Source organism: Talpa occidentalis, unplaced genomic scaffold, assembly GCF_014898055.3.
Source record: "Talpa occidentalis isolate TD23 unplaced genomic scaffold, MPIMG_talOcc4v2.1 talOcc4.17, whole genome shotgun sequence".
Lineage (NCBI taxonomy): Eukaryota > Metazoa > Chordata > Mammalia > Eulipotyphla > Talpidae > Talpa > Talpa occidentalis.
Genome location: NW_023601754.1, coordinates 17,595,864 through 17,615,079, shown reverse-complemented (window position 1 = coordinate 17,615,079; position 19,216 = coordinate 17,595,864). Strand labels below are relative to the sequence as shown.

At 42.5% G+C, this 19,216-nt stretch overlaps 1 protein-coding gene across 2 annotated transcripts; it reads right to left on the bottom strand.

Moving 5' to 3' along the window:
* Positions 1 to 689: 689 nt before the first annotated feature.
* Positions 690 to 18,975, bottom strand: CENPN (centromere protein N). 2 transcript variants are annotated; one of them, XM_037516208.2, is made up of 11 exons: positions 18,857 to 18,974; positions 13,657 to 13,837; positions 13,068 to 13,113; positions 9,459 to 9,518; positions 9,066 to 9,142; positions 6,359 to 6,535; positions 6,023 to 6,124; positions 4,772 to 4,835; positions 3,666 to 3,778; positions 1,650 to 1,776; positions 690 to 1,416 (listed from the first exon to the last, which is right to left on the bottom strand). In XM_037516208.2, the coding sequence occupies exons 2-11, from the start codon at positions 13,825 to 13,827 to the stop codon at positions 1,334 to 1,336; spliced, it is 1,020 nt and encodes a 339-aa protein (XP_037372105.1). In that variant the 5' UTR covers positions 13,828 to 13,837; positions 18,857 to 18,974; the 3' UTR covers positions 690 to 1,333. The 2 variants fall into 2 exon arrangements, with proteins under 2 accessions (XP_037372105.1, XP_054552992.1); XM_054697017.1 differs by lacking the exon at positions 6,359 to 6,535 and having other exon boundaries at positions 18,857 to 18,975.
* Between the last annotated feature and the right edge of the window lie 241 nt (positions 18,976 to 19,216).

Sequence of the window (19,216 nt, the reverse complement as noted above, 5' to 3'; positions counted from 1 at the left end):
GGTTGAGTGCCATGCTGGAAAGCTGTCCACAGCCTCTGCAGAGCTGGTTCGATTCCCGGCCAGTCAGGGAGATTCCCATATGGCGTGGCAAACCTCTCCTGTGGCGCCCTCTGCTCCCCTCAGCAGTGTCTTTGGTCTGTCTGCCTGTTCTGCTCCCTGCTCTGTCTCTGGTGAATTCTGTCACCCTCCTGCACTTCTGGCCTGTACCCCAGCTCTCGTATAAATAAATAAATCTTAAATAAAATAAAATATTTATTTATTTATGAATACAAGAACTGGGGTACAGGCCAGAGGTGTGTGTGTGTGTGTGAGGATTAACCAGAGAAAGTGTGGGGAGCAGAACAGGCAGCTCTATTGACATACACTGCTGAGGGGAGCAGCGGGAGAGACAGGAGAGGTCTGCTCTGCCATGTGGGTCAGATCCCTGGCCGGGGATCGAACTTGTGCTGTTGTGCTGCGAATAGGTTGTGTCTTAATCCCTTACGCCACCAGGGAGTTTCTTCTTCACCTTTTGATAATTGTAACATGTTTATAACTATCTTGGTATATCTATCTTGTTCTGCAAAGGAGTTTATAGCCCTAACCCTTTGCAGAAGAGGAGAGGGACTATATTTAATGTCATTACAAAAGGACATTCTATTTAGTTATGATCACTGAAGAACTTTCATCAAAAGTGACTGAAGTACCAGTTTTTAAATATCTTTATTCAAAAGTCCATATATAAAATTGGTCAGTCTGAATGCCACATATATGATAAAACAGAACAGGAAAAGTTTTTACAACAAAACAAGTATTTCATAGAACTGAATCATCTGATATATTACTCTGGCAATCAAAATTTAGTTGGCCCAAGTTTACCCTCTGAATTGGACCAATTAAAGGATTCTCCTAGAAAATTTTAAGTTGGGTACAGTTTTGTGGTTCTTTTTGTGATCCAAGGCTTAAGAGTAAATTCTTAGAAACCAACAATTGGAATCAGGTCTTCCCAGGATTGAGGAGAGACAGGCATGGATAGGACACTGGATATATAAACCAGTGTGTGACATGCTTTACTCCAGAGCATTCAGATTCAAGGTCAAGTCTGGAGCCATCTGTCTATATATCCTCGTACATCTTAAAGGCCCACACTGTTATGCTTTGCAGGATACAGTGGAGAAGGGGACATACCAAGGAGTAGGAAAGAACCAGTTCCAACAGCTATGTGAACATTTAATTGTCAATATTAAGGATTAATTTTATAATACAAGTTTATAGACAGCAGTTATCCAGTTAGTCCTTAACTGAAATGTGTGCACAATAAAGGAGCTGTTGTGCTTACAATACCACACACACCTTATTTATCTCTAATTTTAAAATAATTCATGCCCTTGTTGGGTATGCAAGTGAGCAGTGGAGAAAGTGGTGCATCTGCAATACCTGAAATTAAAAACAGAGAAAAGAATAAAATAAATAATTATAATGGGAAAGATTTGGGTTAGTTTAAAAATGGCCATGATTAGGGAGGGTCATGGATGCCTATTAAGCCAAGAAGCAGGATATGCAAAATAAGGCATGGTGGGATAGCTGCCTGGAACCCATGAGAAAGCTCAGAGATCATTAGTCAGCAAAGGAAGGATCAGCTACAGTATATTGTTACTTCTTTTATTTACCAGCTGGTGCTAAGGTTTTCAATGCTTCCAGAAGATGTGGGCTAGAGAACTTTATTAGGCACCGGATGGGCTCCTCTCTCTCAGCCAAGATGCCTCCATTTAAGTCACTTTTGAATTTCGTTTCAAGCTGTCAACAAATATATTTATAAACGACTATTACATATATCATTTGGAATGGCAAAAATGTGATGCAATCAGATTTTGCTAATAGCAAACATGGAAGACAATCGTACGTTAATAACACACAAAATGTCAAGCGTGCATGGGCCCTGACACACAGGAGACCCTGGATGTCAATTCTGCCCTCAGATACCCTTTACCTGAGCATTAAGTTTGCATTCTTAATGGAAAGGGAATCTGTCATTTCAAAATAGAAATGTCATGTCTTTTGAGCCGTGATTTCTTTTTAATTTTTTATTACAGAGGATTTCAAAAATATGCAAAAGTCAGGAGCACAGTATAATGAGTCCCATGTGCACATCACTCAGCTGAAATAATCATGTTTGTTTCATCTCTTATCCCACTTCCCACTCCTACTGCTCAACCCGAGTGGAGTATTTTGAAGAAAATCCAAGACATTATAGTATTTCAGCTATAAATATTTTAGTATATAAGAGAACCTAAAAAAGAGCTCTTTTAAAAACTTAACCTCCATAACCATTACCACAGTTAACAATATTAGTAACAAGTCCTTACTATCATCAAATATCCAAGTTCTGTTGCTTCAGTAGGTACTTGGCTCTTAGCTTCTAATTTCAGATTTTTTACTTAAAGTGATCCTTAAAGTTTAAGAGTGGTAAGCAGAAGAGTGTGTTATCTTGGCAGCTCACTCAGATGGCTTAGAATAATGAGTGATTAGGAAAGAAAACAAATGTGGCAAAATGTTAACAGTTGGTGAATTGAAACGGAAATGCACTTCTATGGCAATCCTACTTTTCATAATAGAAAAGGTAGGGAAAAAGTAGTATCAGGGATGAGCAAATGTGCACCCTGACTTGCAAGCTACAGCGATTCTGAGATGTGTATGAGGGGAAGTTTTGCTGATTGAATTTTACATATTCTAGATCAGCAGTTCTCTCATTTCAGTGTGCGCAATCAGCTAGAGGGTTTGTGAAAACAGATGGCTGGGTCCCATCTCCAGAGCTCCTGACCCACTAGGAGTGGTGTGTGACCAAGAATCTGCATTTCTGAACCATTTCCAGGTGATACAGATACTGCTGATCCAGGAACCACACTTGAGGAACCGCTATCCCAGAATATAAGCTCTTTAAAGGAACTGGGTGAAAACCTGCCATCCAGGAAACCCAATTTGAAAGGTGTCAGCTAGCTTTTCCCACTAAAAACGAATCCAGTGGATATTAAGCCTGAGTGAGTGCATGGAAGGCAGCATTAAAGTGTGGCCAGCAGCTACAGAAAGGTGAAGCAGAAGGAGTTTTATTGGAGGGCTTTTGGGGGCGGGTGTGTGAGCATGGACTTAGGGTGATGATATAAACCTTGAGTTTTGCTAGGGGATAGCCTTTACCTGGCCTTCCTGGTGGGCAGCATCACACTTCTGTAACAGTAGCATGTTTGCAGTACTGACTAGGCTACTGGTTTTTCTCCCTGTGATGCCAGCTGGGCTATGGAATGATTTATTTATTAACTTTTTCATTCAGCAAGCATTATGAGCCCTGACTATGTGCAAGTATTGGTCTAGATGTGGATTTTCTGGACTAGAAAGGAATACCTACAATTTTTTCCCTTAAACATACAGACCAGTCAGTTATACATAACTGAATTAATATGTAAAGTGAACAAAAAGGCAAATTCAAAATTTCCAAAGGTCTCCTTTGCTAATGAGAACTTGAAAATATGATAAAGAAGTCTATTTTATCTCATAAATTTCTATAATATTAAAGTGATGAATGAAAAAAATGAAACATTTTTTCTTAGAACTGTTCTCCTCTAAAAGTTTTGTTTTTTTTTTTGGTAAAAAATATTGATAATTTATAGTTAATGTTGATAGTTATGCCCTACCTTATATTGTGCAAATTCCAGTCTTGGTTGAGGATAGTCTCCAAAGGTTTCTTGGGTCACTCTTTGGACTCTCTCTTTTTCTATTCTGTTTTCATGAATGATCCTCGAATCCACTACAGATGGAAGATTCCAAAAGAAACAGCTGTTAGGGATATATTTCATCCTTAAAGTAATTTACTTTTATTCCTAACCTTTCAACTTGTTTGTATAATTTAAAAATAATTGCAGTTTCTTCTCTTGATTGTAATCATTTCTTATTATGGAAAACACAGGCTGATTGAAAAAAAGAAAAGAAAAATCACACATAATTCTACCACAAAAATATAACCGTTAACTGTTTTAATGTTTCTGTCTAGCCCTTTACTTCAATGAATAAAAAGATATCTATTTTTTAAACTGGTTTTATAAAACACACATAATTTTGTACCCTGCTTTCTTTACTTAACATGAATTCACTAGCAGTTTTTATATTACTGGAGTCATAAAAACATTTCTTTCCTTCATTCCATTGCCAAGTACTGCTGATAGGAAAATTTTCAGTTTTATGAATCTGTATCGTACCCCACTATTTCTCTCAACTTTTGGATCCACTCTAATACTTTCTCACTCCATTCTCCTGGGTTTTCTAGGGAGATACATGGTATTAGTGAGTAATGACCAGTCACAATTCTGTTATTCAAGTGGTTAACGCAGTATATTAAGTGCTGGCTGTGGAAGCAGACAGATTCAGATTTCATGCTTGGTTTTGCCAGTTCCTAGCAGTATGAATTTGCCTAGCAAGTTATTAACCCTCTTTCACACCCAGTTTCCTGATGAATAGGGCTACTGTGAAGCCAATACACACAGATATCTTAGTGGGGTTCTTGGCGCAAAAGAGATGCTCAGCAACTCTTGGAGAATTTTGTTTTTGTTGTTATTATTAGATGCCATTCTAGTAAGTTCTAAAAGAGACCACCGGTAGCTTAGCTTTCTTCCTTCAGTGGAAACTTAAAATTTCAGTTTTCCTGAAAGCAGTAAATAAACCTAGCACAAAAATATTTTACTGAATGACAGAAATCTGAAAAGGACAGGACTTCCAAATTTCACTTTTATATTCAAACACATACTATTCATATCTAGCCCGAGGCTTCTTTCTTGTTGAGATGTAGTAGAGCTGTGAGTTTCAAACGTCTAGGAAAAAAAATAAGAAAGTGAATGTCTTGCTAATTTTAATACCTTGAAGTATAACCATTAAACGGTTTTAGTATGTCATATCTGATTTCTACCTTTCCCAACAAAAAGAAATCTGCGTCACATTCACAATGAGTGATTATTTCTCCTAGAGCAGAAGACTGCTGGCAGACTGTGGGGGCCAGCAACATGGCTATTTTGTTTGAGGAGCTCTGCACTTTAACAGAACCATGGATGTGGGAGAAGTATAGGTGGTAGGTGCAAAAGCTAGGAGACTCAATGGCAGTGGTACACTGTAATGGCTCAACTTCGCAGCTAGGTCTTTAGAACTGTAAGAAACTCACTGAGATTCCATTTGGAAAGATAACTTTCGGACTCTCAACCCTCTTCTCTCACTATCCCCCACTGAAGCTATTTTACTTTATACAATTGTTTGACAAGGTAATTTTTTTCTAGGAATTGAATGGTCAGAAAAGTCGGTATCAATTTAGTGGGAGGGTGCTGGGACGGCGCGGGGTTAAAGGGGTTGCTATGTGAGAAAATCATCACCTAACTTCTTGAAGGTAGATTTTTTTTTTCCCCCTTAATGAGTTGCCTACAGAGCACCATTGCTTCTATCTACTTAGAATAGATGACATTAAGTATGTATATCTGACAGCTCAGAGATAGATACAGAATATTAATGATCGTCTAAACATGTGAACACATAGAGCCCATAGAGAGGAAACAAAATGTTGAGCCTTGAATATTCTCATTAGAGGGTAACAATGCACTCAGATATTTTAACAAAATATCTGTGGTTTCCCCGCCTTAACCCTTGAATCACCTTCTTGGCTGATGGGACAAATAAATTACTTCTACTTTTCTCTTGCATGAATAATATATAATTAGCTTTGAAAGAAAGTGTCAAGTTACTCTTAAGAGAAAATAAATTCTTACTGGAATCACTGATTTAGAAATGGGTCTAGAACATGGAGTTCAATGAGCAATAAGCACTGTAAAACACAAAGATGAAAAGAGAGATATTGTTTCCTTTCATATTAACTAACTGAAATCTTTCTCCACTTAGTAATACTGAAGTGATCTTCTTTACTGGAGGTGAACTTTCCAACCTGCTCAGTGACTTCTAAATCATATGTGAAAAGGAAAATGGAGACTTCATTTTAAAGAGTCACCGATTGTCTCACCTGATTATACTGTTTAAAAACAATAGCCTTAAGAGAGTCCAGATATCGGCTTCTGAGGTCCATTTTCACAATCTGATGGTGTTTGCTAGCAATTGTTAATGCCTTGAAAGGAAAATGAGAAGAGTATTAGGATTGCCATCCCCATATTTATATTTGTGCAAGTAAAATGTAGAAGCCGTAATGAAGTTTCCACTTAAGACTGAAACGAAATCCAGAAAAAATTTAATCTTAGGCCTGTTACTCAGCTTAAAAAAAACAAACAAACAAACAGAAAAAGTGGCTTATGGCATTAAGACCCTTAAAGGCAGTCTTTTTAACCAGTAATTGGTTCCATACCTGGCCCAAAAGGGGTATAGTACTCTTCAGAGAGGTGGCAGAAATGAAGGCATAAGGAGTCTGGGAATAATACACCATGTAAGTAGGCTTGTACTGGTTTGGCTTTTTATACTGTGTTCCCCAGGCAATTCGAATCCACACTGCATCGTCCTCAGCATCTCTGAAGCTGACCGTCACCTTATTGAAAGAAGATTTAAGTTTCCCAATGAGAAATTTCACTGTGGCAGTGCCCACAGGTGCCTTTTAGGGGGAAGGACATTACTATAATCTTGTATACATTGAGATCTGAAAGTCTTTTCTACTTTTCATTATAGTGTTGGGGGTGGGGGTGAGGTCTCTGGGAAATATTTTGTTGTTGTTTTGTAAAGATGTATCTATACCATGCTGTCTTCAGGAAGAAAAAAAAAATTAGAAATCTGAAATTGGTATGACATCAATAATTTCTTGGGCTTGCCATAATAAACTGTTTCTCCATCTGTCTGTTTCTGAGGGCAGACTTACAAATGAGATGCATTCTTTATAAGGAAGCTTTTTCAGCATTGAGTACAGACCTGGTGTGCACTATAAAAAACTTTATAGTAAGATTTCTGTGTAGTAATGGGCTTAAATGTGCATAGGCATTTAGCTCAGATGGTTAAAAACTTTCTTTTTTTAACTTATTTATGCATATAAGAACTGGGGTGCAGGCCAGAGGTGTGGGGGTATGTGTGAGAGGATTCACCAGAGAAAGACTGTGGGAGCAAAACAGGCGGATCTACTGAAATACACTGCTGAGGGGAGCAGCTGGAGTCAGGAGAGGTCTACTGTGCCATGTGGGTCACCTCCCTGGCTGGGGAATGAACTCATGCTGCAGAGGCTGCAGATAGCTTCATAGTGTGGTGCTTAAACCCTTGTGCCACCAGGAAGGCCCTGGTAAAAACTACTCTAAAGCAAAGTTCTATGGTGAGACTACAGGAAGCTCTCTTTGGTTTTCATTTAATGAATAAAACACACTGTTCTACACTCTTTAAAATTTATTTATTTATTTATTTATTTATTTTTAAAGATTTATTTATTCATGCATACAAGAACCGGGGTATAGGCCAGATACACAGGAGGCTGAGAAGATTCACCAGAGACAGAGCAGGGAACAAAACAGGCAGACTGAAATACACTGCTGAGGGGAGCAGTGGGCGAGACAAGATAGGTCTGCTGTGCCATGTGGGACTCTCACTGGCCGGCTGGGATTGAAATGGTGCTGCAGAGGCTGTGGAGAGCCTCATAGCACTGCGCTCAACTGCCTACGCCACCAGGGGAGGCCATGTTCTACACTTTTAAATAGGATTGCCAATTGTTTGAAATTCAATAGGCCATTCTAACATTATTAGTTTCCCCGTGGATTCAGCTTCTCCTTGGAGCTTGGACCCTGAAGAGGAGATACTTGAGACAGGTGTTCTTGGCTTGCCCAGGTCTCTCTACTTCCTCCCCGCTGGCTGTTATAGGAGCAAAGAAGGCAGTTTCTTTGACTCTACTTTTATTGGCTTTATTCCAAAATTCCCTTGGTGCATCAGACAAGACCCCCTTTCCAGAGATGTGGTGTGGTATCTGTCCTTCCTGAATAAGCTGCACCATGCATTGTCCAACAGGTGCTCAGCAGACCTCTATTGGCCTGAATGGAAGAGAACAGGCTCTTATTCTGAACAACCTCTTCGTGTCATGTTACACCACCAAATATGCCTGCAAAATCTAGCCTGAATGCAGGAAATGAAGGGCATGCTTTACTAGATGGAGAGAATTGGTAGTATTCAACATATTTGCGTAGTCTCTTTAGCCCAGAATGAGGGTCCTTTAAATGGGGGCTAATGGAGGGTCTGTGGCCTCCTTGAATCTAGGCACAGTTGTGTGTGTGTGTCTACGTGTAAGCTTTTCTTGGGAGAAGTGCCAGAGTTCTTAACATTTTCACATATCCTGCCATTCCAAAATGGTTAAAAATCAATGGGCTAAGAAAAACATGTCCACTGTGGGTGCTACAAGGACATAGGATGTATCCCAAGCACTGAACGGTCACTGTAAGAGAGGCAGTGACAGCCTATGTTCAGTGACAAGTGGGCAAGCAGAGAGGACGCAGAAGTTACAGACAGGGCAAGGAGATGGAAAGACAGGGTCAGGGGTCTGGGTGACAAGGGAGGGACACTGCTACTTGAGAGAGGATGGTTAGAGCATGGTCAGTGTGACAGAGGTTTGGCCTGCCTTTATAGGCAAGGAGGGTGAAGGTGGACTTAGGAAGGAGGAGAACGAGGCAGGGAGGCTGTTCAATGGAATGGCAACTAACGACAGTGCTGCACCGACTGGCCCCCTGGCTCTTGGCTAGCTTCCCTATGGCTAAATGTTTGGATAACAGTTGAGTCACTCAGTCATGCTGCAAGCGCTCAGTAGTACCTCGTGTGGCCGCTGGCTGGTGTCATACAGCAGCGACATAGAACCTGTCCATTGTGCAGAGTTCTGTTGGATAGTGCTGCTCTTCTAGAGGCATCTGTCTTTGAATTGAGAGGTGAGAGGGAAGTTTTCCTTGGAAATAGAATTTGTCTTTGATATGGAATAGAACAGTATGGACTGTTACTAAGGGAAATTCTCGCCAAAAATAAAAAAAAAAGTGGTAGTGAATATTAAGGACAAGAGAGGCCATGATATTGAATTTCATGACAATTCAGATAAATTTTGTTCTTACATTTTTTAATGCTCTCTGAAGAACTCTCTTAAATGCCCTTTTGAATTGTTCCATATCAAAAAGATCAATGTCTGCACCTGTCAAAGTGAAAAGAAAAATCAAGGGAGCTACAATGTCTTCAATAAATACATCTGCAAACAGTCCCCCGGTAAGTACCTTGTCCAGCTTCAGAGCAGGAATGATCAAATCAATCAAATGCTCTGACCCAGCACCCCCAATACAGTTCTCATTTTCTCATAAGACAGTAATAATCACCTCCTTTTGGAAGAATAGAGATTTGAGAGGCACCTGCTGCTAAACATCTTTAAATCACCAAAATATCATATACTAATGTTCAGTTTAATATCGAAAACACAAAAATAAGAAAAAAAATTTTAAAAAGGAAAAGATTACCTGGTCCTTTACTCAGCTGAAAAACATCCCAAACTTTCTGGTGCTGATGAAACTGAGTATCTGAGAGAGGGAGGAAGAGCTTATTGCTAGAAGCAAAATACTTTCAAGTAGTGTGATTATAAATGTGATGATAAATATATATTTTCCATAATATGAAACCAGAGAGAATAATAGCAATTCACAAATTAGGTTACATAGTGTTTCATTCAAAATATAAATTTCATATGGATTAAATTTACTCCAGACAAATAAGACAAATCTGAATCACCCTGTGTCATGGACGTCTAGCATCTGGTCTGCTTCCACAGAATGCCGCATTTATCCAGCACACCATGATGACCTGCTCCCTCAAACTGGTGGTTGCCTCACTATCCCCTTCTCTGGAGCCCCCTTCTCCTAGCACGTTGCCCATCTCCACTAACACGTTACCTATGCAGGTTGGCCCACCCTGATCATCCATCGCAACCCACCCTGCTTTGGTTTCCTTCAGCACACGTGTCACTTCCTGACTTCACACCACACGCTTAGGTGTTCATTGTATATTGCTTGTTTCCCTAACTAGAACTCCTTGGTGAAGAGGACTTTGTCTTCTTCACTGTTGTATTCCCAGTGTGAGCCACTGGTGGGAATTAAGCAATCACTCCATACATATGTGGTATCTCCCTCCCCCAGGTAGGGTGCTGGTCTGGCAGTTCTTGATTATCTAGTTTCGCTACAACAGATGTAATCCATCACAATGGGATGCTTGCCCAGGGGATGGCATCCAAAGGATTTTTGTCTCTTCCTGGTATTTTCTTACTTGGTTCTATTTTCTTACTTGGTTTCAGACTTAACTTGGCCTGTTTTTTTTTTTTTTTTTTAAAGATTTATTTATTTATTTATTTATACAAGCACTGGGGTACAGTCAGAAGCACAGGAGGGTGAGAGAATTCACCAGAGCCAGAGTGGGGAACAGAACAGGCAGAATAACGAAATACACCGCTGAGGGGAGCAGTGGGAGAGGCAGGAGAGGTCTGACGCACCATGTGGGACCCTCGCTGGCGGCCGGTGATCGAACTGGTGCTGCAGAGGCTGCAGGCAGCTTTGCAGCCCAGCGCTCAACCGCTGCGCCATGGGGGAGGCCCTTAACTTGGCCTGTTATCTGACCTCTGATTAAACTTGTTGTAGTAACAGTGGAAACTGTAAAAAAGTTTGTTGTTAATCACGCCACTAAACATCCTCTCAAGGTTTATGAGGAGTAGCCAGGACTTAAACACAGATGAAGACATTTATCAAATAAGAATCTGTTTGAGACTAGTCTGTGATCTCTGTGACACACTTGGTCCCTGTCTCAATGAGGGACTGCACTGCACTGCCTTCTAGTTGCACAGGCAGATCCTTGAGCAGTGCCTGGTCCCCCCACTTACCCCCACAGGACCATGCCACATGCAAGTCCTGTCCGTTTTAATCTTTACATTTCTTGGCCCCATGTGCTTCTGTCCCTCCCACCTCTACTATCTTACCCTTTATACCATCAACTGCTTGGTCCACTCCAATGACTCCTAAAGGTCTCTCTTCAGTCTCTCTGGTCTGTCTCTGCACTGTAATCAGAGTCTTTGACAAAACAAATTCTAATTCTTTCTTACTCATAGTTCTTGAAAGGTTTTGCATTCTTCTCAGGAATAAGACCAAATCCCTCAGGTGGCCTCTACACCTCTAAGGCTCACGTAAACTGGCCTCTCCTTCATCATTGAGCTCCTGTCCTCCATCTGTTCTCAGTTCCTGGGCACTGTCCCTCATGCTCGAGACTTCTTTACACCATACCCTTAACTCCTCCTGCTTCTTACCCACCCTTCTCTCCTTTGCCTCATTAATGCCAACACAGCCTCTGACTGGCAGCTCAAGTGTCATCTCCGGGAAGTCTTTCCTACTTCTGAGTACAGAAGCTCCCACTATGCTTTCATAACTCCCTTCTATTTTGTTGTAACACTTATTACAATCTGCAGAATGCATTTGTGTGACTAACAAACTTGTTTTTCCACAAGACTGTGATCTCTTAAGAAAGTGAAACCGCCTCTGTTTGGCTCACCAGTGCTGAGCACACAGCCTGGCACACAATAGATACTTAATGAATATTAGAATATGTGCATGAGAAGTGGAACGATGTGCATGCTCCTTTTATGTCCTAGATATAATTCAATCACTAAAAATCAGACAAACTGAGGCCAATGTGTCAATAAATTCGACAATGTCATAATTGGAATGCAGTATAAAGAGATTTGTGCTACACTTCCATAGAAAACAATCAAAAAGAAAATAGTTAATAATTTATAAACAGCAGGTTTTGTTCTAAGCCCTTGACCTGCACTCTTATTTTCTCCTCCCCATAACCTTATGGGACATTATGATGATAGAAGTTTGTCGGATGGTAACACCAAGGTGCAGAGGTGGTCACTACCTTCCCCCACACTCACAGGGAGGCTGTGAAGTAGCCTTGAATGGAACCCGAGAAATCTGGCTTTAGGCATCTATTCTTAGCCTTTATGCCATGTTGTCTTTTGGAGAGAAAAACAGATTGCAAAAAAAAAAAAAAAAAAAAAAAAAAAGAGGGGCCTCCCTGGTGGCGCCAGGACAGCACAGTGAAGCTATCTGTAGCCACTGCAGCATGAATTCAACCCCCTGGCCAACCAGGAGCTACCCACATGGCACAGCAGACCTCTCCTGACTCGCTCGCTGCTCCCCTCAGCAGTGTATTTCAGGCAGTCTGCCTGTTCTGCTCCTCACTCTGTCTCTGGTGAATCCTCCCACCCTCCCACACCTCTGGCCTGTACCCCAGTTCTTGTATGCATAAATAAATAAATCTTAAAAAAAAAGTCAAACCAAGATACGAAAGGAGAAAATGAAAGGGGATAAAAGGGAGGAGAGCAGTACTGTAATAAGAACAAATTGTAAGAAATATATGTTCAGATTTTGTAATAATTTTAGAAAGACTAACAAATATTTCCTAGGTGTTAGTTACTGTGCTAAGAGCTCTTCGAATATTATCTCATTTCACCCTCAGAAGGATCCTGTGAGGGCCTCCCCGGTGGCGCAGTGGTTGAGTGCTGGGTTGCAAAGCTGCCCGCGGCCTCTGCACCACCGGTTCGATCCCCGGCTGCTCCCCGGCCACCGGAAGAGGATCCCACATGGCGCGCAGACCTCTCCTGCCGCCCGCTGCTCCCCTCAGCATTGTACTTCAGTCCTTCTGCCTGCTCTGCGCCGCGCTCTGGCTCTGGTGAATTCTCTCACCCTCCCGCGCTTCTGACTGTACCCAGTGCATGTATAAACAAAACAAACAAACAAATAAAATAAATAAAACATGCCTCTATAAAAAAAAAAAATTAAATAAAAAAAAGGTTTAAAAAAAAAAAAAAGAAGGATCCTGTGAAGTAAGTACTCCTATTCTTTCCATATTACTGAGAACTCTGGGGCTTAGGAAGGTGCTATAACTTGGCCGAGGAGACAAGACTGGTAAGTGACAGAGCTGGGATTTGAAAGCAGGACTTCTGATTCCAGAAGATGAGCCCTTACAAACTCACTCTCTGATAAAAATGGAGTGGCTAAAGGTAAATATAAATTATTATAACTTACAGATGATGTCTAAAAGTGCCACATCATTAAGACTTGCGCGCTTTTCCTAAAAGTGAAGATAAATGATTTCATAAATGTAGTGACAGCTTTGTTCCACCCCATTGACAGCACATTTTTAGTATTGCTTAGCCCATCCACCCCCAGTTCATATCCTGACAAAGGCAAAACTGTTATCCAACAATCTACTCATTTATCACTTTTAACATGATGTTTTTCAATCAACTTCAAGATAATTGACATATAATAAACAACACTTATTTTAAGTGTAAAAATTGATTAAGTCTTGACATATGGATGTACCCATGAAACCATCACCACAGTGAATATACCCACCAAATCCCCAAACTGTCTCCTTTCTTCAACCCCTCTTCCACCCTTCTCCTTTGTCACTTCTCTCCCCCCAGCCTCTGGTCTCAAGGCAACCATGGATCTGATTTTTGTCATTACAGATTATTGCATTTTCTAGACCTCATCATTTCACAGCTTAGCAGCTGCCTTAAATAGGAAGGCTGGAAGGCAGGAAGGAAGAAAGGAAAGAAGGAAGGAAAAAACCATGATGTTTCAGGTTAATCATTTTGAATATGGGCACCTCACAAAGCAGAAGCAAGTCCTGGACAAGACATTCCTTTTTCTGCCGGAAGTTTATAGACTGCAACTGATTCTCAGACAAAAAATCCCAGGCACTTAGGATGGTCATCATTTCAGTCAATGGGATTTTCAAGATGGTCCTCTTGAGAAACTCAGCAGTATTTTCATCCATCTCTTTGGCACTTTAATAAAAATAGTACAACAAAGTATTAACCAAATATAAAAGTTAAACATAACTCTGAATTTTTAAGCATCAGATTTTTTTTGTCAGGATTTTGATGTGCAGGTCCAACACCCAAATGTCTACCTTTTTTCAGATACTCAGCAAACGGTCTTTCAACAGAAGTTAATTATTTTCTTCTCAAACTATATATTTAAGTATGTTTTAGAATTATTAAAAATTAGTGCTCTCCCTCCTTTCTTGGCTAGAGTAGTTTGATCTTTTGATGGCAATGATTTGTATATGACTCAATCATTTACTGGTTCATGTAACAAATTACTGAACACCTATAATTGGGCACAGCTAAATCTTTAACCAAAAAGTCAAAAATCCCTACAGGTATTGAGTGTTCATTGTAGCAGGGTGAGACAGGCAAAAGGAAAATCACAAAAATATATTAAAAGTGCTAAGTGCTGTGGAGATAACATAGTAGTGTTAGCCAACTCTCAGCAGTGAAAATGCAGTAGGTTAGGTAGGGGTGGCATGGTGGGAAGAGTATGCCTCAAAGAGAAGGTGACACTTGAGGGGATCCTTGGAGAGTGAGTCATGTGACTCACTTATGGTAGAACTTTTCAGGCAGAGTGAACAGCATGTGCAAAAGTCATGGGGTCTTGAAGGAACAGAAGGAAGGAGGACTGCAGTGAGGTAGGAGGAGGAAGTGAGGTCAGAGATCATAGAGGGCTCTGAGCGCCACTGCAAGGATTGTAGATTTTACTATGACAGAAATAGGCCACTGGGATATCTTGCCAGAGGTAGGATATGTTGTCACTGGATTGTCTACGAAGATCAATCTGGCTAATATCTGAAAATGCAGTCCAGAGGGCAGTGAGGAGGCTACTCAATAATATAGGTAAAAGATACAGTGAACAAGGTGGGAAGAGATAAGATATGGATCTATGCTTTTAAGAGAGAGCCTGATGGACTTCCTGATGGATTGGATGGATAAGATGTGTGTTGTGAGAGAAAAAGAGGAATCAAAGATGATACAAAGGTTTTTACCAGGCAACCCAAAGAACGGAGATGGAGATGACTGGGGGTTGGAGAGAAGCTCAACACTGCTGTTTTGAAGCTGTAAATTTTAAGATGGTTAGATTCCAAGTAAAGATAATAAATAACCAGCTGGATTTATTAATCTAGAGGACACAATAAAAGCTTGAGGTGGAGAAGGTTGCAGTATCCTTACTTGCATTGTTGCCAATTAACAAAGCTATTATCTCACTTTTTCTGTGCCATGTCTGAAAAAGTTAGTCTTCAAATGTCCAGAAAGTCTTGAGTGCCAAATCTGGTGTGATTCCTTTAGCCACATACATGGGCAATGATTTTCCAGAACATAAAACAGTGATTGTCTTGCACTGTGGCATAGGCTTCTGAAACCTTTTATTAATTTCCTTAGGGCAGATGCTGTGGGCCAAGAGTAACAGCTGATCTCAGCTCTGCTACCTCATTTGGGGACAACAATGGGCCACTTTCTCTCTTTTTAAAAATACAGAACATGAAAAGCAAGCATGATATTACACAGCAAATATTACATGGGATAGCTGCAGATTTTAAATTCCCTGAACAGTTCATCTTCTAGAAAAGAGCAGGTCTGGAAAAGACCTTCATATCTATATTTACAAAAAGAGGCAGAAGTTAGCCTTTCAATTGCGCTGGATTGCAAGACTATGGGATTTCCTAGGACAAACAGAAGTATCTCCTGTCCTGGCTGTGACTCATTTATAACAAATGAATGTTGTTGAACACTATATGTAATTGTTACCTTTGCCCACTTTTGAAAAGACAGCTGGGTGGTCGACTATTGGCGCAGCGGTTGAGCGCTGGGTTGCGAAGCTGCCCACAGCCTCTGCAGTGCCGGTTCGATGCCCGGCTGCTCCCCAGCCACTGGAGGAGGATCCCACATGGCGCACAGACCTCTCCTGCTGCCCGCTGCTCCCCTCAGCAGTGTGCTTCGGTCCTTCTGCCTGTTCTGCTCCCCGCTCTGGCTCTGGTGAATTCTCTCACCCTCCCGCACTTCTGACTGTACCCAGTGCTTGTATAAATAAATAAATAAAATAAAATTAAAAAAAAAAAAAAAAAAAATAAAAAGGTACTAAAAGCAACAGTTAAAAATAAGGAGGCATGGGCCTCCCCGGTGGCGCAGCGGTTGAGCGCTGGCTTGTGAAGCTGCCCGCGGCCTCTGCGGTGCCAGTTCGATCCCCGGCTGCTCCCCGGCCACCGGAGGAGGGTCCCACATGGCGCGCAGACCTCTCCTGCCGCCCACTGCTCCCCTCAGCAGTGTACTTCCTTCTGCCTGCTCTGCTCTCCGCTCTGGCTCTGGTGAATTCTCTCACCCTCTGGCTCTGGTGAATTCTCTCACCCTCCCACGCTTCTGACTGTACCCAGTGCATGTATAAACAAACAAACAAATAAATAAATAAATAAAAACATGCCTCTATAAAAAAAAAATTAAATAAAAAAAATTAAAAAAAAATAAGGAGGCATGATTAGGAGTTGTTTAGAAAGAGAAAAATAAGTCAGTTAAAAATGGGGGAATAGAATCAGGATAATGAACACTGAGCCTGATTCGATTTCTTGAGCAGTTACAGGACCAACCTGCCTTAATGCCAAGACTAAAATCCTCACCATGGTCTAAAAGGCCTGGACTATTTGGTTCTTGCCTCATCTACCTTTCCTTCCCTGACTTTCTTAACTTCGCCTACATTGCCCTTTTAATTCCTCAAATACAAAATGATCCTTCCAGAGAAGGGTCATTGTACCTGTAGTTACTACTACCCAGAAAGTTTTTCTTGCACATATTTACCAGGGAGATGCTTGCTGTAAGTCAGGACTCAGGTTAGATGGCCTTTTTAAGAGAGACTTATGACCACCTATCTAAAGTTATTTTTCACCTTCCACTGCTTATTGTTACAAAGCTAACTGAAATTCTCTTTCTTATTGATAACTTTATTGCTTTATAATATTTTGAGCTCCACTAGGACAGTAACTGTCTTTCATACTGTTAGGGGGAAAAGGATGTCCCAAAGCAAATTCCATATAGGCTTTGTGGACTCCACCCCCACCCCAGGTCAAAGCCAAAGACACTGGGAACTCCAAATCCCATCACCACCAAAGGGAAGGTGGCTGGGACCTGAGGGTGGGGTTAAGCAGCCAGGTGGATACAAAAGGCAGACACGTGGGCTTTGGGGGTCTCTCCATTTTTGGGCTCTTGGCCAGCAGCAGCGTCCGGTCAGCTCTGAGAGTGACTTTGGGGTTTCCAGGTCGTCGGATCGGGTAGGACGCATTAAAGACTTTATTTCCCTATTTTCTCCCTGAGTTGTACATTTTCCTTATTTCCTTTTCTCTTGTAAATAAACCTTTTATTAACCCTTTTGCATGTGTCTGTAGTAGAGTATTCATAAGTCCCTTTAAAGCGCGCGGGTGAGGACCCACAGCCAGGAACCCGTTTAATATCGGGGTTGCTCTATAACAATACCTGTATCCCTAGAGACTGTGTCTGTCTAGTCAGTGTCTAGTCAGCCTAAGAACTGTCTAGTGGTATTTGTGTAATTAACATTATATACTTCCTCCAAGCAGTATGCCTGAGGAGACAAGCAATGTGGGAAGAGTTAGGAGTTAACCCTCAGAGAAATGAACCGCATTTCCACCTTTTCCCCTCCTTTCAGCTCTGAACCAACTTTCAAATCAACTGCTGCTGTTATAGGGCAGCCCTGATATTGAACAGGTTGCCTGGCTGTGGGTCCTCACCCACGCGCTTAAAAGGGACTTATTCATACTCCACTACAGGCACACACAAAAGGTTAATAAAAGGTTTATTTACAAGGGAAAAGGAAACAAGGAAAATTTACAACTCAGGGAGAAAATAGGGAAATAAAGTCTTTTATGCGTCCTACTCCATCCACCCACCTGGAAACCCAAAGGCACTCTCAGAGCTGGCCGGATGCTGCGAGCTCCCGGAGAGCCAAAATGGGGGAACCCCTCCAAAGCCCACGTGTCTGGCTTTATACCAACCAGGCTGCTTAACCCCACCCTCAGGTCCCAGCCACCTTCCCTTTGGTGGTGATGGGATTTGGAGTTCCCAGTGTCTTTGGCTTTGGCCTGGGGTGGGGGTGGAGTCCACAAAGCCCGTATGGAATTAGCTTTAGGACATCCTTTTCCCCCCTAACACTTCCACCAAAAATACTGGTGATACGGGTAGACTTGTCAAAATGCAGATTCTTGGGTCCCATTGATCTAAATCGGGATTTGGGGGCATCCATATATGGCTTGTGATTTTGCATTTGAAATGCTTCAGAAGGGTCTTAAATCCGAGTGGAGTTTGAAGAATGCCATTCTAAAGGATTCTGGCAGAAAGACAGAGAGTATACTCAATTTTACCAATAAAGTTGGAAAACCATTGAGGGAACTTTTCTGCTTTCCTGTGATTATCTAATTTCTTCTTACTTCCAACCGTGTAGCAGCCAAGCGCCCGCCTTACAGAATCTAGTCAAGATATATTTGTTGAATGAACGAACGACAAGAAAGGTCACTTTTAAGTAACTTTCCCGCAGACGTACACGCCTGGAGAGCTGCAACAAATAGCATTAGGAGCCAAGCGAGAGGCTGCGAGGACAAAAAAGGACGCAAGTCAAGGTGAACTAAAGATCCAAACATCCAACTCCAGGCAAAACGGCGACCCTAGGCAGGGAATGGCCGTCTCACGTCACGTGACAAACAGGAGGCGGATCCCGGGGAGACGCACGCCCTCGTAAGGCCCCGCCCCATTACGGGCGGACGTGACGTCACGAACAAGCCTCCCTGCCCTTGCTCCCCCCACCCCCGCTTCAACCGCCGCCTCCCGCCTGCAGCCCCAGACCCAGCGCTAACCCGGCACCTCGGGACGCGCGGCAGTCGCGTCAAAGTCCCCTCAGACGCCTAGATACGACTTCCTTAAGGCGCCCGCCCCGCCTCTAGGCCCGATCCCCGGCCGCCAGGGGTGTCTTACCGGCGCTCATCGCCAGCCGGTCGCTCCTTAGCAGATGTTCCCGCCCGCCGCGTCTTCAAAGCCACCAATGGCCAGTTCCCGCCGCCTCGGCGCACCGCCCCCTGGAGCTCACACTGAGGCGCGCGCCGGGGCGCAGGGGAGCCCGCCGGGAGGGCTCCCCAAGTGAAGCGCGCCAGGCCTCCGCATGGCTGCTCCGCGGACTTTCTCGTGGCGACGCGCTGACTCGCAGTCGCGGGGCCTGGGTTGTCGCTTCGGCTGACGCTTTAGGTGCGGCCGCGTCTCCGCGGACGCCGCCTCCCTCCCCCGCCGGCGCCCGCAATGGGCGCGTCCGGCCGGCGGCGCATGCGCCTCGGGGGCCCG